Here is a 21,333-nt window from a genome sequence, read left to right as displayed (position 1 = left end):
ATGGCGGCGCAGGGCGACAACAGCGCAGGGCAGGCTGAGGCCCAGGGCGGCGGCGACGGCGCGGAGCCGACGGCTGAGGCAGCCGGCTGCCACCTCGGGCTGACGGAGGACGGGGCGGAGCGAAAGGGGCGTGTTTCCGGCCAGCTCAGCAGCCGCCTTCCGGTCCTGCTTCACCGCGGTGGGCGTCGCGCCGAGCAGCCGTACTCGCCGAACCGGCCCGCCGCCCCCGCCTGGCAGGGCGACGCGGACAGCCGGCAGCCGCCGCAGGGCTCGGACGAGGACGACGACGACGGAGACGGCTACGGCGAGGAGCGGGACGAGGACTGTGACGAGGACTGCGAGGCGCCGCTCCCCGCCGCCATGCTGAACGTCTTCCGCTCCATCCCCACGCAGATGGTAGGGCAGCCGCCGCGGGAGGCCCGGCCGTGCCCGGGCCCTCGTCCCCTCGTCGCTACTGGCGACGTGGCTGCGTGCGGGTTGTAGGGTTCCCCGTCCCCCAGGCGGTGCGGGCACCCGCGCGTGAGGAGCGGCCGCTGGGGCTGCGCGCCCTGTAACCGCGATGTTCTGGTCTGAAAAGTCGAGCTTTAACGTGCTGTAAAATGAAGGTAACGCCCAGCTGCGCAAGGGAAGCCCCTCTATGCTTTTCTGTCGGTGCTATATACAGCCAGAAGGCAAAGCGTTTTCATCGGGAGCCGCGTTTTCTGAAGCGATGCAAACACAGGTGATGGACGTATCGTATCCTCTCAAGCGTACACTCTCTTTTGTGGTGTTACGGCTTTCACGCAGTGGCGTTACGCTAACTACAATGGTATTTTGCACTTGCGTTACTTATCCTGAGCAGACAGTGCTCGCTTTTATTTTTAGGTGATGTGGTCAAGACTGGAGGGGGGAGGTGTTAGGTGAATTAAGAGCTTAGTTCTTTTACACTTGAAATCCAGACATCGTAAGAAAAATAATTCCACTCTGGTTTGAAAGTTGAACAAAAAAGCTGTGAACCTGTGGTCAGGCTGACTCTAGGCTCTACCCTGAAAGAGTTTAACTGGTAGGTTTGTGTTTTGGGTAATTGACAAAAAATCTCTCTTTCCACAGGACTACAAGGGCCAAAAATTAGCAGAACAGATTTTTCAAGGAATCATTCTTGTCTCCGCAGTAAGTACACTAGAGCTATGGGTGATAACATAAATGACTTTATTTTGGTTTCTGATCTTACAAACAAGGGTTTTTTTCTGATTGTTTGGCTTAACTGGGTCACTAAAAGTTTTAGATTAATCAGAGGGGCTGTCATGGATTAAGACTTCTCTTTCAATCTTTTACTTTCATTATTGGCCTACAACTTTGAAAACAAGGTTAGAAAGATGTATGAACTGTGCTTTTGAAAAACCTCTATTTTTCTGCTTCTCCCCCCCCGCCCCCCAACTTATTCATGGTATGGGAAATGGTTTTGTTTGATTTTAATTTTTTTATTTTTTTGCAGATAATTGGTTTCATCTATGGATACATCACTGAACAGTTTGGATGGACTGTCTATATAGTTATGGCTGGATTTGCTTTATCGTGTTTGGTAAGAATTTTTTCCCCAAACCAGAAAATAGATGCACTAATTAACCTCAAATAATCATTTAATTAAGGGGCTGTCAGCACAGACAAATGTTCGCTATGTAATTCAGATTGTTAATACATTGTTAGTACTTCCTTTGATCTGTAGAAAGTGCTTTACAAGGCAGTAAGTGCCTTTTCTCAAATGCTAGTAAGATTTTAGAGAACACTGGGATTTCATACTGCTACATAACATTGAATTAGTTTTTCATTTCAATTAAATGTTACTTTTAAGTCAAGCTGATAGCATCAATAACAGAAAGGACAGTAAGGCTTTCTAGTAGTAGCTTGTCACGAAAATTTTGCAGCTGGCCCGTGCTGACCGAGGAGAGAGGCTAGGATGCAAAGTATAGAATTACAAGAGTAATTCCTTATTCATGCATGTGAGGTGTCCCGTTCCAATTGGGGAGCACCGAGTGTGGTTTTACATGTGGTTCTTCTACTTTTCAAGTGTTCAGATACAACGTGATATGACCGATCACTACTTAACACACACATACTACTGTTTTGAAAAGCCACTATAATTCTACAGCATCATCATCATCCGTTACTTATCTCTGATGCCAGATAATGGGAGGGTTTCACAGGGGTGTTTGTTAGAGGGGCTGGGATGCTGGCGTTACCTCAGTAGTCCAGGGGTATCCTTTTTTCTTCAGGGTGGGTGCTGTCGTCCTCCTCCTTGCAATGAGCTGGGGTCCATAGCTGTATACTATGCAGTATACAGAGTAGACTATATATAATCTATCTCTTATCTAGCATCTTGATTTACATGTTCTGACTTCATTCCTCTTCTCTAAGCTAACGCTCCCTCCGTGGCCTATGTACCGCCGCAATCCTCTGAAGTGGCTACCTGTCCAAGAGTCAGGAACAGAAGAAAAGAAGCCAGCAGACAGAAAGCCAAAGAGACACGCTAAAAGCTAAAAAATGTGGCTCTTCATGCTGTTACTTTGTTAAATTTTGTTAAATGCATTTCCACTGGGAGATACTTCTTGGCTCAGTGTTTGGTTTTTTTCTTACTACTTTGTATACTACCATGAGTACACAAAGATCTGCAGAGAGCATGAAGGCTCTCTAAATTTTGGCTGGAGTTCCAGTGAAGTCACTGGGAAGGCAGGTGTGGGGGGATTAACTTTAGAACTCTACTGGAGGTCTCCTCTCACTCAAGTATTTTAGTAAAAAGGAACACAGCAAATCAAATCAAGCCTATTTAAGCTGTTGCCATAGCCTAAAAGATAATATACAGCTGGACTTCTATTAAATATTTCTAACCTTGTGTAAATCAAGCTATCGGTAGTGTCAGGTTGTAACACGTATGGCAAAACAGTACATACCCCACAGTCCTCAAAAATGCTAAGAATTGGAATGTATTCTAGGATAGGAGATTACAGAGTGGCATTTTTTTGTTTAAAATAAATTTGCCTGGTTAGAGAAAGTAACATCTTGAGTCTGCATAATACAATAGCTCTTGAAACCTCGTAACTTGAACTTCTATTATGTGAGAGGCAGCAGGATCCACAGGTATTGCACTTTTTTTACTACTGACTGTCATGTTAGTTTCCCTCAGGTGCTGGAGGTTACAATATTTAAGCTAGAGGCAGGAAAAGAGACAGGTTGTGCATTTAAAATTTTATTTTACAAAGTCAATTCCCTTTTGACTGCTTTATCCTTTAAAAAGAACACATGCTTTTTCTGTAGTGATGGTACATGACAATGCCTGGGCATGTGTGGCAACACAATCTAGAGGCAAAGAAAGGGAAAAGCTAAGACACCTGTTTCCTCTAAGTGACCCTGGTCTTGGGCACTTTCATTCTTAAAAGAAATTAGTATTTGTAAGGCAAAGGGATTTCTCCAGCTGGGACCATGGTAACCATGGCTGTGTTCCTTTCAGACTTATTTTATCCAGTTTCCAAATACTTTCCACCACCTTGGTGATTGCCTTAGCAGTAAGACAGAAAAGGAAAGGCTCTGCTTAAAAGCAGTACAACCACCCCCTTTAGCACTTCAGCTTGGCAATTTACAGAACCTGGAGGGCTTTTGGTGCTACAAAAATTAGTAATTGTTTCTGCCTGCTAAGTTTTCACAACTATTTGATATAATAGCTTATAGCCTATCAACACCATAGCCTTGGCATAGATTTCGTTACCGTATTTAGTATATGACCATCCCAAAAAAACTTTTGCTATGACATTCAAATCAAAACATCATTTTTTGACACTCCTTTGTATATGAAACTTGGTATCCATCTGTCTTTGCATCTATAAAAAGCAGCTTTTTAAAGTTTCATTAAGAGAATAAAAACTAAACTAAACAGTTTCTCTTCTGAGAAAGTGGTAGCCTGGTTCACATTTTAACATGAAAAATATTGCTACAAACGATAACATTTTTTGCAAGTTCACCTCCTTATTCCAGCAAAGGAGGTCAATGGATAAACGTGCTTTATAAGCTGGTCCAATCTATCAAATGAGCTATAAAACAGTCCTCTGCTTTAAGGAGAAAGTTCTGGTCAGAACTTCACATTTTCTTCAAGAAATTTCAGATGGCGTGCCTTCGCACTGTAACTTGCATACTTGTCTCCCATATGCTCCCGCAACTGCAGCTATTTAGAACACAAAAAAAACCCCACAAAATTTACTGACATCATTGAAAAAAGCAGGAACTACCAAAATATTAACAAAAAAAATACCAGAGCACTCAACTGAAAGCAGCATGTGAAGTTTGACAACATAGATGGAAGAAAAATGGAAGAGTCTTTGTTGTCTGAAGGCAAGAGAGTTCCAAATCCCACCCGACAATTTAAAATATAAATTGGATCTTCACAGGTTATACTTACCCATCGGTATTTTATTTGTAACCAAGTTTTGAATCAAATGAGCTGGAGGTACTGCTCACTCACCTCTATCTATAATGTCTATAGACATCATTAAACTGTTTCTCACTTTGGACATAAGGGGCATTAGGCAAAGTAATGCAAAGGCAAAAAATTATGGTTCAAAAGAAATTGTTATTGGTGAAATACCACAGAGTAAAATTATTTGCATCTCTCACATCTTCCACAAACTCAGGACCATGATACAATTCTAAAGCTCCTATACTTCCTGAAGAATTTGTGGTGAACATAGTCCACATTCAGAATTGTTAACTTGTTGTTAACTTGTTAAGATTGCAAATGACAATATACTTAGGCCCTTGCCTGCCAATGACTACATAAACACTTTTTGGAATCAAGGTTTGCACTACTATATCAATATCTAAAAAAGCCGGGGGGGGGGAAGGTGGTAAAGACCCTGCTCATTTATCTAGGTTTATAAAGAAATTAAACAATTTTAACATGAAAGACATTCACCTCTCTTTTCACTTCATCGTCTTCTTCCATGATGCTGTACACCTTCTCAAGGAGTTTCACTCCCAATCCTTGCACCACATCAGATCTCAGGATTTCAACCATTCTCCTAATCCTGTCAGGAACTGATAACATACCTATTAAATAAAAATAAAATAGATCGATGCAGTAATAATTACTTTCCATATAGTCAATTTTTGTACCCTGTGCAGAAGAAGAATATGGGACGACATTGTAAGTATTACCACAGAATTCCAGCTGACCATTTGCATGAAATAACTGTTTATCTGAACTGACTAGCTAGAACGATCAACAAACGTGGTGAATCAGAAGCACTCAGGTGCTAACTCTTAGAACAGTGGACAGTACAAAGTCGATGCAGACATAGTTTGCACAATTAGGTCCCTGCAACTTTGTTTCAGGTGGTTCCTGCATACTATATGACAAATATTATTTGAATGAAAAGTACTATTCTCTAATACTACACCACCCCCCAAATATTTTAATAATTCAATCACTTGTACTTACAGCAAACATGAAAAAAGTTTAATCACTGTAAAACACTAATAGCACCATTTCTGCCATCTGCCTGTTTGTCTCAACAGCCTTTGAATCTTTTGCTCCTCAGCTGAAGCTGCCAACAAGAGATAGTCATTTAATAAGGGGAGGCCTCCATTAGGAACTGAACTGACAACACTAGCTTGCTCTTTCAGTCACTGAAATCACCAACACTCCTTTCATAGGATGGATCACCTTCTGAAAATAAAGTATCTGATCTAATTAAAATAAGTTTCAGCTCAGAAATGCAGCAGCCCTGTCATCCCAAGTGGTAGGAAGTAAACAGCTGGAGGATCTCGCTATACAATACTTACGAGTGAGAAAAACGGACAAAAGAAAAAATACCACTGAAATTTGTACCTTCAGCATTCTGTCATACCTGTTTAGAGACAAAATCTTTCAATGTATTTTACTTCAGCTATGCAGAATCAGCTTACCAGAGTAAAATCCAGTGTTCTCCCATTGCTTTGCCTATCACCAGGCTAGTTACAAGTAGAATCCTTATCATTTAAAACAATAAGCACAAGAAGGTCTTGAGACTTCAAAAACCCACCCTCAGCATTTTCACGTGTTGTTGTTGCATAGGAAGTGCAATCATAGCAAATACAATTTTTTCTTGCTTTTTGGAATACATATACATACTTAAGGTCTAAACCAGACCTTAAATATGAAAAGTGATTTGATTCTTGCACCTGTATCTGTAGGAAAAATAAGCTTGCCCAAATTCTGCAATGAGTATGAACTTCTATACTTGTACAAACCTCCACTGTGTTTAATGCTTTGTGTACAATTTTAGCTTTATCCATAATTCACAAAGCTTTACAGCTATCAAATCGTTTGAATGCCTTAAAAAATCTTATTTCAAAATACTCAACTCCGACTGTTCATTTTGGAAGCTTCTAAGTATAAGTCACATGGGGAAAAAAATCATATTGCAGACCAGCTTTCCCTCTTCAATAATTACACAGATCAATGACACATTCCTTTCATTGGCAAGTAAACCACAACTACAGCAGTTTTGCACACAAAATTTAGAAAGATGTTTACTTCTGTAAGCATTGTTGAGACTTGAGAAGAAATAAGAGCGGATTGCCTTCAGTTGACCACTAGCAGGTTTTTCTTTGGTTATTAGCAGTTGACAACCATTAATTTAAAGCAGTAACAGAGCAACAGACCTGAAGAAATATCTTCAAATTTTAATTCCTCTGATTCATCAGGTGATTTTCCATGCAAAATCAAAGTGTCTCGATATTTTCTATGAAGTTTAAACTCTGGGGCTGGGGTCGAGGTTACACAGTATTCAGAGTTCTCCTTAGAGGCCATTTTCAGTGTCCATGTCATTAGCTGCACCAAGTCATTCATCTCATTCACATTGCTTTTTCTAGTAGAGGAGAAATAAGATGTAGTTCAGTCACCATTCATGATGCAACTTCCACCTTGCATTCAGAGGACTTTCCCTAAGTTTAGCGAGGTCCTGCTAAGTATTCCATGTTAAATTACTTCTTGTGGTGCAGTTTTATCAATAGCACCATTAGCAGTACTTCATCTAACAAAGGCTCAGAGCCCATTCGCCTAGCAGCAATTCACAATCCTATTGGCTACTGCTACCTGTGTAGCTGCACCTGTTGTCATGCAACAGAGCATATTTTTTGAAAAGTTGCTTACACTGATAAAATCAGAAATAAATACAGCCTCGTTCACAGTGGAAAGGAAGCATACTGGCACCTTTGAACTCATGCTTTTAATGCATCCTGACAGTATATGTCTTTTGATGCTGGAAGACTGGTTTCCTGGGAAGCTACAGTTGACAAAAAACAGAGGTACGCGATCACATGTCCCAGAAAGTTCAGAATGGAAAGTTATAGTCACAGAGAGACAACAATTAAATGGAGTTCGTTTTCTTTATGCACCACATACTTCTTCAATCACTCACTATGCAGAGATAAAGTGTGAAAGCAATTCCTGCCATTTTTTTTCCACTCCAAGTCAAGGTCCAATATAGCAGTGAAAACTCTTACACAGTATTAAACAAAATACTTACTTCTCCCTGGAATCTCCATCAGACTTATCTGTAGAGCTTGTGGAAGAGCTTAACTCATCATCAGACAGGCAATGGGTTTCTCTCTTTCTCTAAGTGAAGAATGAATAAATGACAAAAATTCTGATAGCTGAAAGTAATTTATCAATATGGCATGAATTACTTTTCTTACATGGAAAAAAACCCTTTCAACAAGCATATTTTTACAGACTCAGCTTGATAATATTTAAAAGGTGTAACCTTTGGTTTTAAAAACAAACTAATACACAGGACATCATCAACATGCTTTATGAAATGCTTATTTGACTAGCATTACACCTCAGTCATGCAGTTTTAACCACTATAAATGCTTCACCAAGTGCCTGTATTAAAAACAATTAAATCATGTATGTCTGTCAGTTCTTAGCCAACTATATTATAAAGTCGAAACCCTTAGCCTGTCTATTGGTCATTAATACACTTTTAAAAATAATATGTAAATATTTTTTTATCAGTTCAGTAAGTTCCCAGCATTCCCTAAAATATACAGAGATTTTAACCATTTGTGTCTCTACAGTCTTGTGTTCAGTGCATAGAACAATATGCAAAAACATCACTAGCACAGGCACATACGACGTGTGCACTAACCTTATGTAATCTCAGTTTGTGAATGCAGATGAAGTTTTTGCATTTAGATACCAGTTATAAGCATACACACGTAGGTAAAACATGCAAAACACTTTCCATGTAAGTGCTGGGCTGAGGAAAATAGAGCCCACACTTCGAATTTCAGACTAAAATTTCTTCACTGTTACTCTTCTGCATTTATTGGTATTAATAACGTTCCCCTGATGTTGCAGAAGATTGTCAAATGTATGTTTAAGACCTTAAAAAAGACTTCCTAATTAGACAAGGAAGAGAACGTTAACAGAAACTATTCACTTTTCCTCTAGCAACTATTCCTTATTGCCAGCACATGAATGTATGCACTTAACATGACTACAGATCAAAAAAATAAAAATGTTCAAATACCATTATCAAAGCAAAATTAGATGTACCAGGCTGAAGGTAGCATATTGTTAATAGAAATTTAAAGCAGACTATTGATCTGTAACTAAAGCATAATTCAGGATAAACTTTTTCCCTTCCAAAATAAAATAAACACTGCGATTTAGAGAGCCCATAACAATCAGTAAGAGATCCCTAGTTTTCATCTCTGACAAGTGGAGTGAAAATGCACAGTGAGCCTGGAATTTTAAACTGATCTAGCCAAACAAAAGGGTGGATTAGAGATCTGTACTCTACCCAGGACTTATAAAGCAATATTTACAGAGAACTGTGCGCTCTTATTGACTGAGAGTTTCTTCCACACATAGATTTATTTTTTTTTTAAATATCACTTTCTTCCCAAATTGTGCCTGCATTTAAATATTTCAAAAGCAGATGACCCCAGTTTACCTGAGAAATACTGGGATCTGATGAGGACTGAGCAACTTTAACATGATTTTCCATATGTGATTTTGCTTCAACTACTGCACTATTTGACGTTCGTCTTGCTGGAATCACTGGAAGGATGACATTTTTACAATATTTATAAAACTTAGCTGCATTTCTTTTGAATTAGTTTCATGCTCATGCAAGAAAAAGTCTATCACCTGGCAGAAGACAGGCAGGTAGGTATTCTGCTAAGAGAAAACACTGAAGCTTCTATCTGAAAGGTGTATATTCTGCGCTTCGCGTACATTTCAAAGACAAGTTGTCACCACTAAACACAACTGACCATAACTGAATAAGAAGCAGAAAAATACAGACATGTTAACAGAAATTTTTATTTAACACAGAACTAGACCCTTCGAGCATCTTTCTGAAGGTGTTAGTGAAGAACAGACAGCAAGTTAGAATTTCTTCACAAAGAAGTTATTAGCCTACTTATACATAGAATGTTAACATGCAAACATAAAAATTACCAGAGGGAAACATCTCGTCCCGAAACTGTTTCAGCCTCCTTCGTTCTCTTGCTGACAAGGGCCGTTCCTTCAAAAGAAGTTAATTTGGTATTAATTAGCAATCATCACAATAGCTTTTGTTATCTAATCACCTATAAAGCAAAAAATCCTTTTCAACTGACATGGAAGAGAGAGCTATTAGAGAGTAGACCTTCTGATCTTCTAACAAATGCTTAATTATTTATCACAAAACAGTCTTGGTCAATGAGACTAATGGGCACTCTAGAAAAGGAGATTCTGACCTCCCTGGTTCAGCAAGGCAGCTTCTTATCCCACACTGACCGGGTGCTTGACAGGACTTCCATTAGGTAGGAAGCTACTATACATTTCTTTACTCACTGTGCCTACACTCAGAGAACAAACTGCTCAGAAGGAACGAGAGACAAAAATAAGCTGACGCAGTATTCAGCACTAACCTTTGAAATGGCAACTTGACTGGTTTTGGTGCTATTTACAGATTCAGAGACCTCAGCAGGATGCTGCTCTGCACACCTCTGTGTTGTCTTTGCGTTCACATCCAAAGGAAAAGGTAAAGGCCGAGGAGCAGCTGCTCTGAACTGGAAAGAGAAGGGAGCAAGAATTTATACCTTTTTTATTAAAAGTTAAAGTACTCTGCAATCTAGAAGACACTCTTGCATGGTAAGGCTGGATACCAGAGGTTTTGGATCCTACTGTAACCTCCTCACATCTCCCCTCCCTCTCCACACCTCTGCTTGCTTCCACTTCCCTTCTCCCCATCTCTACATCTTGTCCCCCTCCTCCCAGACTATTTTTGAGCCAATGCTTTTGCAACAACTGTTCCCACCCTCAAATAGCAAAATCCAAGAGAAAAATAGGATATCATACTGAAAACCCATCACCCTCTTCTCTATCCTTGCATAGCTGGTGCCTTTCCCCAAAGAAATCTCTCTGCTCAGTGTGGAAGCATTGATAGGAGCCCTATCTTATGTGCGTGTGTAAGGGCCAAGATTTTCTTCCTCAAGTTTGCACTCATAAGCTCAGGGCAGCCATTACATGTGTCTGTTCTAAAATACTAGTAATCTACTACTCACTACAAGTGGCCTTATCCACAACAGTCAGGAAAAGTACTGCTATATATTCTGTAGTCACCTCTGAAACAGTGAGAAGTCCTGATGGAAATTGCTGGGAAAGACTGTAGCATAGCAAAGGCAAAACCCACAGTTCACTGTGTTTCCTTGCACCCATCTGGCACACCCACCTCACACTTGTGAGGGTTATTGAGATTTTCAAAGATTTACAGTGACTGCTTCTAAAGGACATCTTGAGTGTTCTGCATTTTGTTACCAATGAAGTTATACAGATACACATGAAACAAGAACAGCATAAAAAGCCCCACCCTTTTTAAAAGAAATAGGTCCCATTTTTAAAGAGTAAAAAAATGCAGGAGTCTTAAAGGAAAGAGGAGAACTATTTTTTGAGTATCTGCACCTTCTCTGAACAGACTTCAGCTAGCTCTCTTTTCTTCTGCCGTCGCTGCCGTGAGAGAGAGGGTTCACTGATAGAACTATGAGGCTGCAAGTGGGAGGTAATTTTTTCCTGAGCAACTCCTGAAGCTCCATGACAGATGTCATCCTAATAAGTAAAAGTATTTTTTAAAAACGTAGACATGCTATTTCCAGATTTACACATACACACTTTTTAAAAAGAAATCAACACAGGCCACTTTACTATTTGGACTGCATCCACCTTAACATATCACAGTTACAGCCACAATAAACTCTTATTTGATAGGCAGTTAGAAGAAATACCCGCTGTACCAGCATTTTTAAGCTACTAAACCTTCAAAGAAGGACACTTACTTGAATTACAACAGGAACAAATGGTGCTAGCAGCTTTTCAGTAGAATCCAAGCTCTACAATAGATAATGATTTCTCATTAGAAAAGTGTGTACGAAAATCTCATTGTAGACCAAAATGCAATGAAAAGACAATCACCACCTATTACCTCCCCATCCAAATCAGGACCAACTCAAGATTAGCCAGGCCTATTTAGAACACAGAACAAAGAAGTTACAAAACTATTAATACCATCTCTCTTCTCAGCTGGAAAAGAAAATTATTGTTCCCTGTAAAAACAGAATTTCCATCATCTAGATGCAAGCGTAAAACTACTTCACCATGTTGCCTTTGCAAATCTGAAGCCAAGGCTCCTAACTACTTAAGCATCTCAATAATTGCATCAGTAGCATCCTACTTTGACAGAAGACGACCTGCAGCAGCTCTCTATATTTTTAAGAGCTGGCCATTAGTTAAATCTATTTCAAAGTCTATTTCAAGTAAGCATAAATGCATTACCAGGTCAGTTTGCTTCTGGTCTTTTGATGCAGGCTGCAGGAGTTTCAAAGTTTCACCATCTTCTTCTATAGCATCAACAGAAGACTGCTTAGACTCGACATTTTCAGCTTTAAAAGCTTGCTTTGCTCTTTGCTGTAGTCCATCTTCCTTAACTGGTCGGCTAGTGGATGTTATTTTAGAATTCCCTGGAACATTTAAATACTTTGCTTTATTATTCTCTGGAATATGCTCGCTGCCACACTTCTCACTTCCACACTTCATTCTTTCAGATGGTAAGATATCAATATTCACTTCACTAACTGTAGCTAAGGAGTCTGCCAGGTTGTTCAAATCATTATTGCTTGGTTTTCTTTCCAATTCAACAGCTGGTTTCTTGAAGGGACAAAATTTGGTGGCTTTGTATTTGATAATGCAGTCTTCTTCACTCTAGAATTAAAAGGAAAACAAAAAAATGAATTTCATATGTGCACAATACCCAAAAGGTAAGAATACTCCAAGCACCAAAGGAAAATCATTAACATACCAGAGTACATAAACTGCAATGAAATTATTATCAATTACAGATTAAGAGCCCCAAAAAAGCCGCAACCCTCATTTTTAAACAGATACAGGCTGCATTTGCAAATGACATATTTCAGGCATTGGTTCATACACATGCAGTACACCTACTTTTCACCAGGACCATGAAAGAAAAATTGTGCTCCCTTGGCTCTTCCATAAGGGAGGAGCCAACAAGTACCAACAGTTTTTAAGATGTACTACACCATATACATTCAGTATTTCAGCACTGAAAGCTTAAACCCACAATAGCAGACTCATTACAGAAAATAAAAAGCATGCACAAGATTAACCATCACAAAAGATTTGTTCTAACCAATGGAAAGAATTCCAACAATAAACAACTTTTGGTTGTAACTATAATTAGTTTTTTCCAGTCAAAACCATATATTTAAAAATGATTACCGCTTGTCATCAAATATTTGAAAAAATATTTGAACTCAAATACTCCATGAGAAATTCATAGTTACCCACAAATGAAAAACCGGTTGTTGTTTAGCTAGCATCTTATAGTTAAGTCATTGCAATTAGGTTTGGTTTTTTTTTTTTAGATCCACAACTGTTTATTTACTTCCACTCTTGCCTAAACACAATTCCTTCCTTAATATGAATTTTACACATTGCTAGGAATCAGATCTATGTTCTCACGAATGCTCAAGGCACTTCTTATAAAACTGAGTTTTTTCTCTAGAAAAAGCAAGTGGGTTTTGCTTTTTCTTAAAAAAAAAAAAAAAGATATATATCTCACAACTTTGTATTTCCTGGCTTGCTCAAAGGAGTGGTTTTGGTGTGTAACATTCCTGCTATGAGATTCATTCTTTACTGATACCACAGAACAAGGATCTTTAGGTTTAGAATTCACTGTTTTCTTCTGACTTCTGGCTGCCTTCCTGCAAAGAAAATAAAAGTTGCTCATTCAATCACCATCAACAAGACCTTAAGATATTTCTTTAGATTATACTAATTAAAAAAATCCACTCCACTAAACAGCTTACATACAGAGAGTATAAGATACTGGGCTTTCTCAACAGACTGTGCACAACATACTCATTTTCATCTCTATAAAAGGAGCTTAAAAACACCATTCAGACTCTGCCAGCAATGTACACTTGTTCTGCATAGCACCAAGATCAGTCCTATCTGGAAGCAGTAAAATAATTGACTAAACCTGACAAAGAAAAAATATATCAGTGAATATCAAAAGGACCATGGTGTTACAACTCTCAGCTGATAAATGGCCTCAAAGAACCATATGGAAAGATGTGTATTTCATATCACTTCCTTGAAAACACTGGTGCTACTTTTTTTTTTTTAAACTCTCTGAATAAGCTGTGCAGTCTTAACCATTACACAGTTTTATTCTGCATTTGCAGAAAAACCTAGCTTCCATTCTAATTCCCTCCTATTTCTCAAAGAATCTAAAGAAACTTATATGTTCATATGCTTTGTAACTGCACGTAACAGAACTAATTTTATCCTGCCACAAAAAATAGGAAAAGTTGTAAAACAAAGATGACAGTAACATGAATATTTCACACAGAATCACTCAAATGAAAATATCTTACGCCTTCGTGGCTTCCAAAAACAAAGAAATTTGGTGCTTGATATATGGCTGTCGTAGTATGCTTTTCACACTAGGTCTTTCCTCAGGTTTTTTACTGAGCATAGTTCGTATTATTTCTACCAACTGTGGGCTGTAATCCTTTGGCATGGGTGGCAACTGTAAAAAGAAAGGGAAGTCTGATATTATTTAACATATTTGTCAATAGGGGCTACTGCTAGGTTATTTATGTATGACAGTTACATTCAGCTACATACTTTGCATAAAAAATAGTCCCATTGTTCATATGCTGAAAGTTACCCAAGTGCTTAGCATCAAACAGAATATAAAAATTCTAAGTGTTTTGTCTAAGAACTGTTCATAATTTTTTATTAATGTCAGCAGTTAAAGTTCTGTGAATAGGCTTAAAAATTTATATAAAATAAGTCCATGTTAACTTCATTATATGCCAAAGCAAGACAGATACTTAAATAAGCTAGTCTTACCTAACAGGAAAGTGGCATCACATGGACAGTGATTTAATTCTTTGCATAATGTTTAAACCAGAAGCAAATTAAGAAAGTCAGTCATCTCAGAACTTTGAAAATTAATCAATATACTAGTTACACAAAAGGGTAACAAGAAGCTCTAGCAATATCTACAAACAAATAACTCCCTGGGTCTGATATTACATTATACACCGCGCCATGAAATACCAGTCTTACAACATATATGATGATGCATGTAACATGCAAAATATTTTTAACTTCATGTAATATTTCTGATTGGAAAAGATAATCTCAAGTTCTAGACAGAAAATCCAAGCACAGATAAAAAAAAATTTTAGAAGTTTTTACCTTTCCTTCAATAATTCGATAAACCAAAGAGTTCATGTCTTTAGCATTAAAGGCATGTTTCAGTGTAGCCATTTCATAAACGCAGCAGCCTAATGCCCAAACATCAGACTGAAAAAAGGGAAAAAAAAAGTTTTGGGAACTTTTTATTAATTGTAGAAGTTTTTATCTCCAGACTTAGTCACCTGCTTTGAAAGAGGCCTTTAATGACAATAAACTAATTAAGACCAAACTCCATTGCAAACTTCTGGCTTCAGTCTCACTCTTTTATTTTAAATTTTGATCAACTGAATTATTTTCTTCCAAATATCACCAGATTTTTCTGAAAAGAAGTGTAGAAAGTTGGTGTTTGTGGGTTTTTTTGTTTGTTTTCTTTTTAAGTACAATATTGGTTCTAACTGGCAAATGAAAATATTTTGACTTTTCATTGGAAGAACAGTTTCCCCTCAGCTCTTGCTCATTGTAGACACTCGTATTTATGGTGCGTGTAGTTTGCAGCAAACAGGTATACAAGAGCACGTTTGCTTTATTTTGTTATTTTAAATTCACAGCAACACTGCTTATTTCTCTACTTAAAATTTCTTTTTTTTTTAATGCTGCTGTTATGTCTAATACAGACTTTTGAGTATAAAGCTTCCTGTCTGTTATATAATAAATTTAGAAAACGCAGCTATCTAACATAGACTGATATTTTTGTTTACATTGGCATGCTGTGATAGGTACAGGCAGTGCGCTGAACACCTTGGCTGTGATAACTTATCACATGCTATGAATTCCCACCTACTGCAGCAAATACAGTTCCAGAAACAAAGGTCCCTGCAAATCTCTCCCCTAGTTTTTTTGTTTGGTCTTTGGGAACATTAAGAAGAGTGGGAAGCAGTAAGAAATTAAAAACAATAGGTAAGATTGTAAATTTCTTAGACAAACAAAAATAAGTTGCCTAACAAAGTAGAAACAACATTTGCATTAACATACTCTACCTTGTAGTTGTAGGGTTTGTTAGAAAAGAGTTCAGGGCTCATGTAGTATGGTGTGCCTATGAGAGTGCTGGCCATGTCGTATTGGTTTTCCAACACTCTGGCTATTCCCAGGTCACCCACCTTGATTATATTTGTTCGTGTCAGAAAAACATTTTGAGTTTTAAGATCTCTGTGCAGAATGTGCTTTTCATGTAAATACTAGGGGAAAAAACATATAAGTAGAGTTAAGTAACTCCTAATTAGTTCTTCTACACGGAAAAGTAAAATCACACTACACAAGTCAAAGAGGGAAAATAAAAATGCAGAAAAGACACGTACATCACTATCAAAGTCAGGAGTGCCCCTGCTAAAGACAGCATTAGTGAATTAACATTAAGAATGACTGATATAGGCACGGACTCAAACTTTGGCACTGCTTTAGCAAAATCTCCCTGTGTGACTCTAACAAGCCAGCAGAAAAGAGGAAATAAAAATGTAAAGTTAAGACTCAGACTTTAAGTCACTTTCTGCTGCCTCCATTTCTTGACAATCATTTCTTAGTCTTAAGTATAAAATTTCAGTGGAAAATACAATGTGATCTTTGTGTAAACAGGAAAGAAAATTAGTCTTATAATAAACAAGAACAGGCAGTACAGTAGACTTGTGCATGTCTGATCACAACAGGCAACTTTAAGATAGAATTTTGTGTCCTATTTCTTATTGTTAACGTTTATAGCCAGTCTTTATTACTACAATTGCCTATGAAGTTTGATAACCTCCAATTACTAAATTTCAACAGAGTGAGATCAGATTTAATAGAAATGATGAATTAGTAGTTTAAATTTACCATTAAAAACACCAGCAAAACCACAGAACACAATATGCTTCTGAAATAATCTGCTTTTTTTTTTTTAAACTACATTTTGTAAATTTAATCTAAACTTTCAAACCAGAGAAGCATTTCAGACTAGAATTGCAAACACCCTGGAGGTTACCACTGTCTGCTGTGATACAGAGGTGTAGGCATAAAATATGATAGCAATTTCTTACCTAAAATAGTTAATTTGACTGCAATGACCTGTGAACATTTTTAATGTTCTAATAACCATTGTATTTAGATGCTAACCCAGCCAAACTGGAATTCAAAGTCTGCAGCCTAACTGTGGAATTTATAAATGCAGAAAGAGCCAAATTAAATTTATATCTGAAGATGACAAAGTTATACTTTATTTTACCTGCAGTGCCATGGCAATCTGGACAAACCACTCCACCACCTGGTTCTCAGGCAAAAGTTTGCCCTTCTGCTCTTTAAGTTTGTGATACAGATCTCCTCCCTCGCAGAAGCCCATAACAATATATAACAGGCCATCTTCCCCCTGCCAGGACTCTCTGTAGGTGACTATGTTCGGATGTTTCAACTGGGATAACAACTGTGCCTCTTGTTCTGCTGCTTTCCTCTCTCGGTTGGAAGCATTTTTAAGATTTAACTTTTTGATGACATACTGTAAAAGAAATGTAAAGTATATCATGAGAGGTGAAAGTAACTATGCAGAAGCCCTAGGAAATTCCCCAAATCTAATGGAAATACAGTATTTGAAGTCTCCACACATTATTCTATATGGAGACTGCAATTTGTCTAGCAGTTATACATCATTTCTACCATTATGCCGTAAAAATGGAACAGGTGTGGGTATTCTATTCATCTACCTGAATAAAACTCTGCACAGGAATTTTGTGGTGTTTTGCTTTCTTTTGACTAATGTTCACATTTATCTTTCTTCCCCTACTCTCATTTTAAATGCGTATTTATCATTCATCTCTTAAGCCTGAAATACCTGTTTGTGCATCACAGTTACTCTCAAAATGGGCCATTTCAATAGTAACTTTAAAAAATATAACAACATTAAGGAAAGTATGCAGTCATATGCAAAAAATGACAATGGACGTGTAGGATAAAAGTCATCTGGCTAGACTTATTTTGCTCTTCTCTGTTAGAAAACCAAACCCAACTCCTTTCATTTTATTTTAAGGAAAAGTGGACTTTTCCTTTCACTTCTTCAGAAATGAAACATACGTTCTTTGTAAAAAAAAAAGAGAAACTCAAAAAATAACATCTCACAACTTTGGCAAACACAGATCATACATTTGAAGACCAAAAAAGTTGTTAAAAATCTCAGTTTCAAGGCTTAGATTACAAATTCCCCATTGTCATATTCACAAGAAATACCTAATAGAGCTGAATTTCTGAACACACAAAATAATGCTGCTGAGCTTTTCAGGTCTGTTCATTCTTTTCTTTAAAAAATTGTACCTGGCAGAAGACCTCCCCAAGGCAGAATTGGCTTGGGATTAACTGCTTTGCACAAAAAGTCTACAAAACAGTGAACCATGGGAGAACAGGGAAAAAAGCTTCTATCGGGAAAAGAAATGTAGCAAGTAGAGGTGCAGTTGGAAGGCTGGCTCATTTAGGGGCACATTTAAAAAATACTTTCTCAAAAACCTGAAAGCAGATGTAATTTACTTTTTTTAAAACTTGCCTTAAAACTATCTGTTGCATGTATGAGTTTTTGCATATGTAGGCTTAAATTTATTCAAGAAGAAATGAACTATTACAGGGAAGTAAAGACTCTTGGTCATACTGAAAGGGCCAAAAGGTCTTACGCTCGTTCCTAAATTTCTTTTATTCTGTATTAAGGTGGGGTTAGAATTTTTTAAAACTACATATGAAAGCTGTTATTTACTTCCCTAAGATGTACTACGTCAAATGTATTTCTAAGGAATTTCAGGTTTCAGCAAAAATACAACTGAAGCTGAAGATGAGACAATAAAATCCATAGCACACGTTCATCATACACAGCACCAATATTTAGGTCTGACCTGGCCCCCTTCCTGATGTAAATTTTGTGGTAATCCCTTTTAAGGCACCAGCTTTCCATGGAACAATCATGCCATGGTATACACCTGACCCCACTCTTACCCAAGAGCTTTTTAAATCGAAACATCTAAAAAAATCTTTACTTACTCAATTTCAGTGTCCTTGGCAATTGCTTAGGGTGTCTACTTCCCAGGCTGGCCCTATTAATTTAGTCCAGCACATTTAATTAGTGTTGAGGAAGGCTGCCCCCTATATACCAAGGGAACCAATTATGCAGAAATCAACAGTACCTCATGATTTTGTTTTTCAGAAGTCTGCTGGATATTAGACAAGCTCAATTCGTATAACCTGTGACGATGCACAGCTCCCAAGAGGAGTATAACAAAACTAATTGCATACAGCATCATCGAAGTTTAAAATAAAACAGAAATGCTATAACTACTGTGTTCTATGTGACAAGCCAACTACAACTGTATCTTTGGGCATGGAAACCAAAAGCTTTTAGCTTGATATCAGCACCTGTCTTTAGATGATATGCTACCACAACGCAAAAAGCCTGCATATAGCCTAACTTTAAACCTGGCATTTGGTTTAATGAGCATGTTATCCTGGCAAGATTCCTATGAAGTCTATTGCAATGCTCTTCCGCCTTATTTGATACCAAATTGTGTACAAATTGGAATTTTTTTTTTGTTTTAAACATTTGGAACCACTTGACCTTCTCCAGAAAAAAACAGCATTCAGTTAACAGCAAATATGCTTAAATAAAATATAATTTCTTTCACAGAACATGTAGCACTACACCAAAACCACAACAACAAATCCCAATCATCCTGCTACAGAAGAAAGTTTATAAAAGTTGGCAAAAGATAAGACACAGTAAAACGCATCGAATACTTAAGATAAAATAACAACGATAAGGAAGCAAGGCTCTTGCCAATGTTAACGATCAGCAGCACGACAAAGAGGTGAAATCTAAGGACATGTATACGGTTGAAAGTCACCTCAGTGCACTGTTTACTTTTAGGACAACAAGGTTAGCAACTTTTTGCGGACATTGGACTATGCACCGTGGTGACTGGCCTGGAGGGAAAAAGTGCTGCCATCGCTGCTACCCAACCCACAGGTCGTAGGGATTCGTCTTTGGATTCCAGCCTCTTCCCTGCCTTTATCTGGAAAGGACGCACCCTCTGATCACTGCTCGGCACAAACGCTTCTCCCATCATCTCTAGTCAAATCTTGGGCGTAAGGCTCACACCCAAGGTTTCTGTGGTACTGCTCTGTGGATGTTCTCCATCCCCATTTCTTTATCCTCTTGCATTTTCTATCAAACACATCTGCTTTGGCCAGGCAAGACAGGTTATTTCAAATTTCCAACAAAAAGGCAAAGAAAAAAAATGCTTGCACTTCAACTCCAACGTGACCAAAACTCTGCCAGGTTCTGCCACAGTCAATACAGCAAACACAAAGCCCATCTTTCTCCAGCAGAGTTGATGCCAACGAAAGCCAACACCAGAAGCTGTTTTTTCCATCCTTGCTATCATTTTTAGCAGCACCACACGTGCACGTCTTAAAGAGAATACACAAGCAGTAACAAGCCAAGAGCAACCTTTTCTGCTTCATGCTAGAAAGAGCGGGCTGTATTTTCCTGTCACCCAAAGGACTACCAAAGCTGGGTTTTTCTCCCCAAAACAAGGCATTATATATTCTAAAATATTCTAAAACAATATGCAGTTTTATTTAAATAAAAAGTGAGGATTTTGGGGGTTTGTTGTTTTGGGTTTGGGTTTTTTTAGATTAAAAGGTGAGGAAAAAAAGAGTCTTCTCCACACCTTTAATAAAAGTCTTCATAGACAAGGGAGGAAAACAGGAATACCTCGACGGGCAAGCCCAGCTCATGTGGCTGCAGTCGCACCTCAACACCAGGTCACGGTCACAGCTGCACCCCGACACCAGGCCACAGCCCTGGTCGCACCCGGGGCTGTCGTCAGGGCCACACGCCGAGGCCGGGCCACAGGTCGCACCCCCCAACCAGGCCACGGCCCCAGCGGCACCCCCAGACCAGGCCACGGCCATTCCCCTCACAGCAGGCCACGGCCGCAGCCATGCTCCCCTGCGACCAGCCCCTCGCTACCTGCTTGCTGTCCTGCTGGTGCCGCACCAGGCTCACCTCCCCGTAGCTGCCCTTCCCCACGGCTCGGAGGAAGCAGTAGGCAGCCAGAGGCATCCTCCCGCCGCCCGGGCCCGGTCAGTGCCTGGCGGCCGGAGCCCCCGGTGCTCGCCCGCCCGGCAGAGCGGCCGCCGCTGCCATAGAGATGCCCACGGTTCCCCACTGCCATAGAGAGTACGCCGTGGCGGCGTGCAGAGCGGACGGTCGCACGCCTCTATGGTGCGAGCGCCCCGCGTCGCTGCGGCGGCCATTTTGGAAGCGGGTGAGGCGGCCATGTTAAGAGTGGGCAGGGAGGCTGAGGGAGGTGTGAGGCAGGCTTTCCCTCTTGTTACGGCCCGAGAAACAAAGCCGACCCCTCAAAAACAGTGTCTCACGAGGGTCCTTAGCGTGCTGCTCCATGAGACCCGTGTGCTGAGCCCCGGGGAAGGCTGGGGACAGGGATACGGTGACAGCCCTGTGGGCACCCCACAGCACCACAACGGGCCCCACCACGCTGCCGTGTGCCCCGGATCGTGAGGTGGCCAGGGAGGCCTGGCAGAGCACA

The 21,333-nt window shown here is 39.3% G+C and overlaps 2 protein-coding genes across 5 annotated transcripts; one reads left to right on the top strand and one right to left on the bottom strand.

Moving 5' to 3' along the window:
* Nucleotides 1–2,581, top strand: SPCS1 (signal peptidase complex subunit 1). The gene is made up of 4 exons (XM_076346169.1): nt 1–396; nt 1,090–1,149; nt 1,475–1,561; nt 2,395–2,581. The coding sequence occupies exons 1-4, from the start codon at nt 1–3 to the stop codon at nt 2,515–2,517; spliced, it is 666 nt and encodes a 221-aa protein (XP_076202284.1). The 3' UTR covers nt 2,518–2,581.
* A 516-nt stretch (nt 2,582–3,097) lies between these two features.
* NEK4 (NIMA related kinase 4) lies at nt 3,098–20,925 on the bottom strand. 4 transcript variants are annotated; one of them, XM_076346162.1, is made up of 16 exons: nt 20,754–20,925; nt 16,980–17,246; nt 15,766–15,963; nt 14,789–14,896; nt 13,957–14,111; nt 13,140–13,281; nt 11,834–12,259; nt 11,338–11,391; nt 10,967–11,110; nt 9,934–10,074; nt 9,479–9,545; nt 8,970–9,076; nt 7,536–7,624; nt 6,670–6,875; nt 4,940–5,073; nt 3,098–4,192 (listed from the first exon to the last, which is right to left on the bottom strand). In XM_076346162.1, exons 1-16 carry the CDS (start codon nt 20,844–20,846, stop codon nt 4,100–4,102), a joined length of 2,424 nt encoding a protein of 807 aa, XP_076202277.1. In that variant the 5' UTR covers nt 20,847–20,925; the 3' UTR covers nt 3,098–4,099. The 4 variants fall into 4 exon arrangements, with proteins under 4 accessions (XP_076202277.1, XP_076202278.1, XP_076202279.1 ...); XM_076346163.1 differs by having other exon boundaries at nt 20,790–20,925; XM_076346164.1 differs by lacking the exon at nt 14,789–14,896.
* Between the last annotated feature and the right edge of the window lie 408 nt (nt 20,926–21,333).

This window comes from Aptenodytes patagonicus, chromosome 8 (genome assembly GCF_965638725.1).
Source record: "Aptenodytes patagonicus chromosome 8, bAptPat1.pri.cur, whole genome shotgun sequence".
NCBI lineage: Eukaryota > Metazoa > Chordata > Aves > Sphenisciformes > Spheniscidae > Aptenodytes > Aptenodytes patagonicus.
This window is presented reverse-complemented; position numbering and strand designations above follow the sequence as displayed.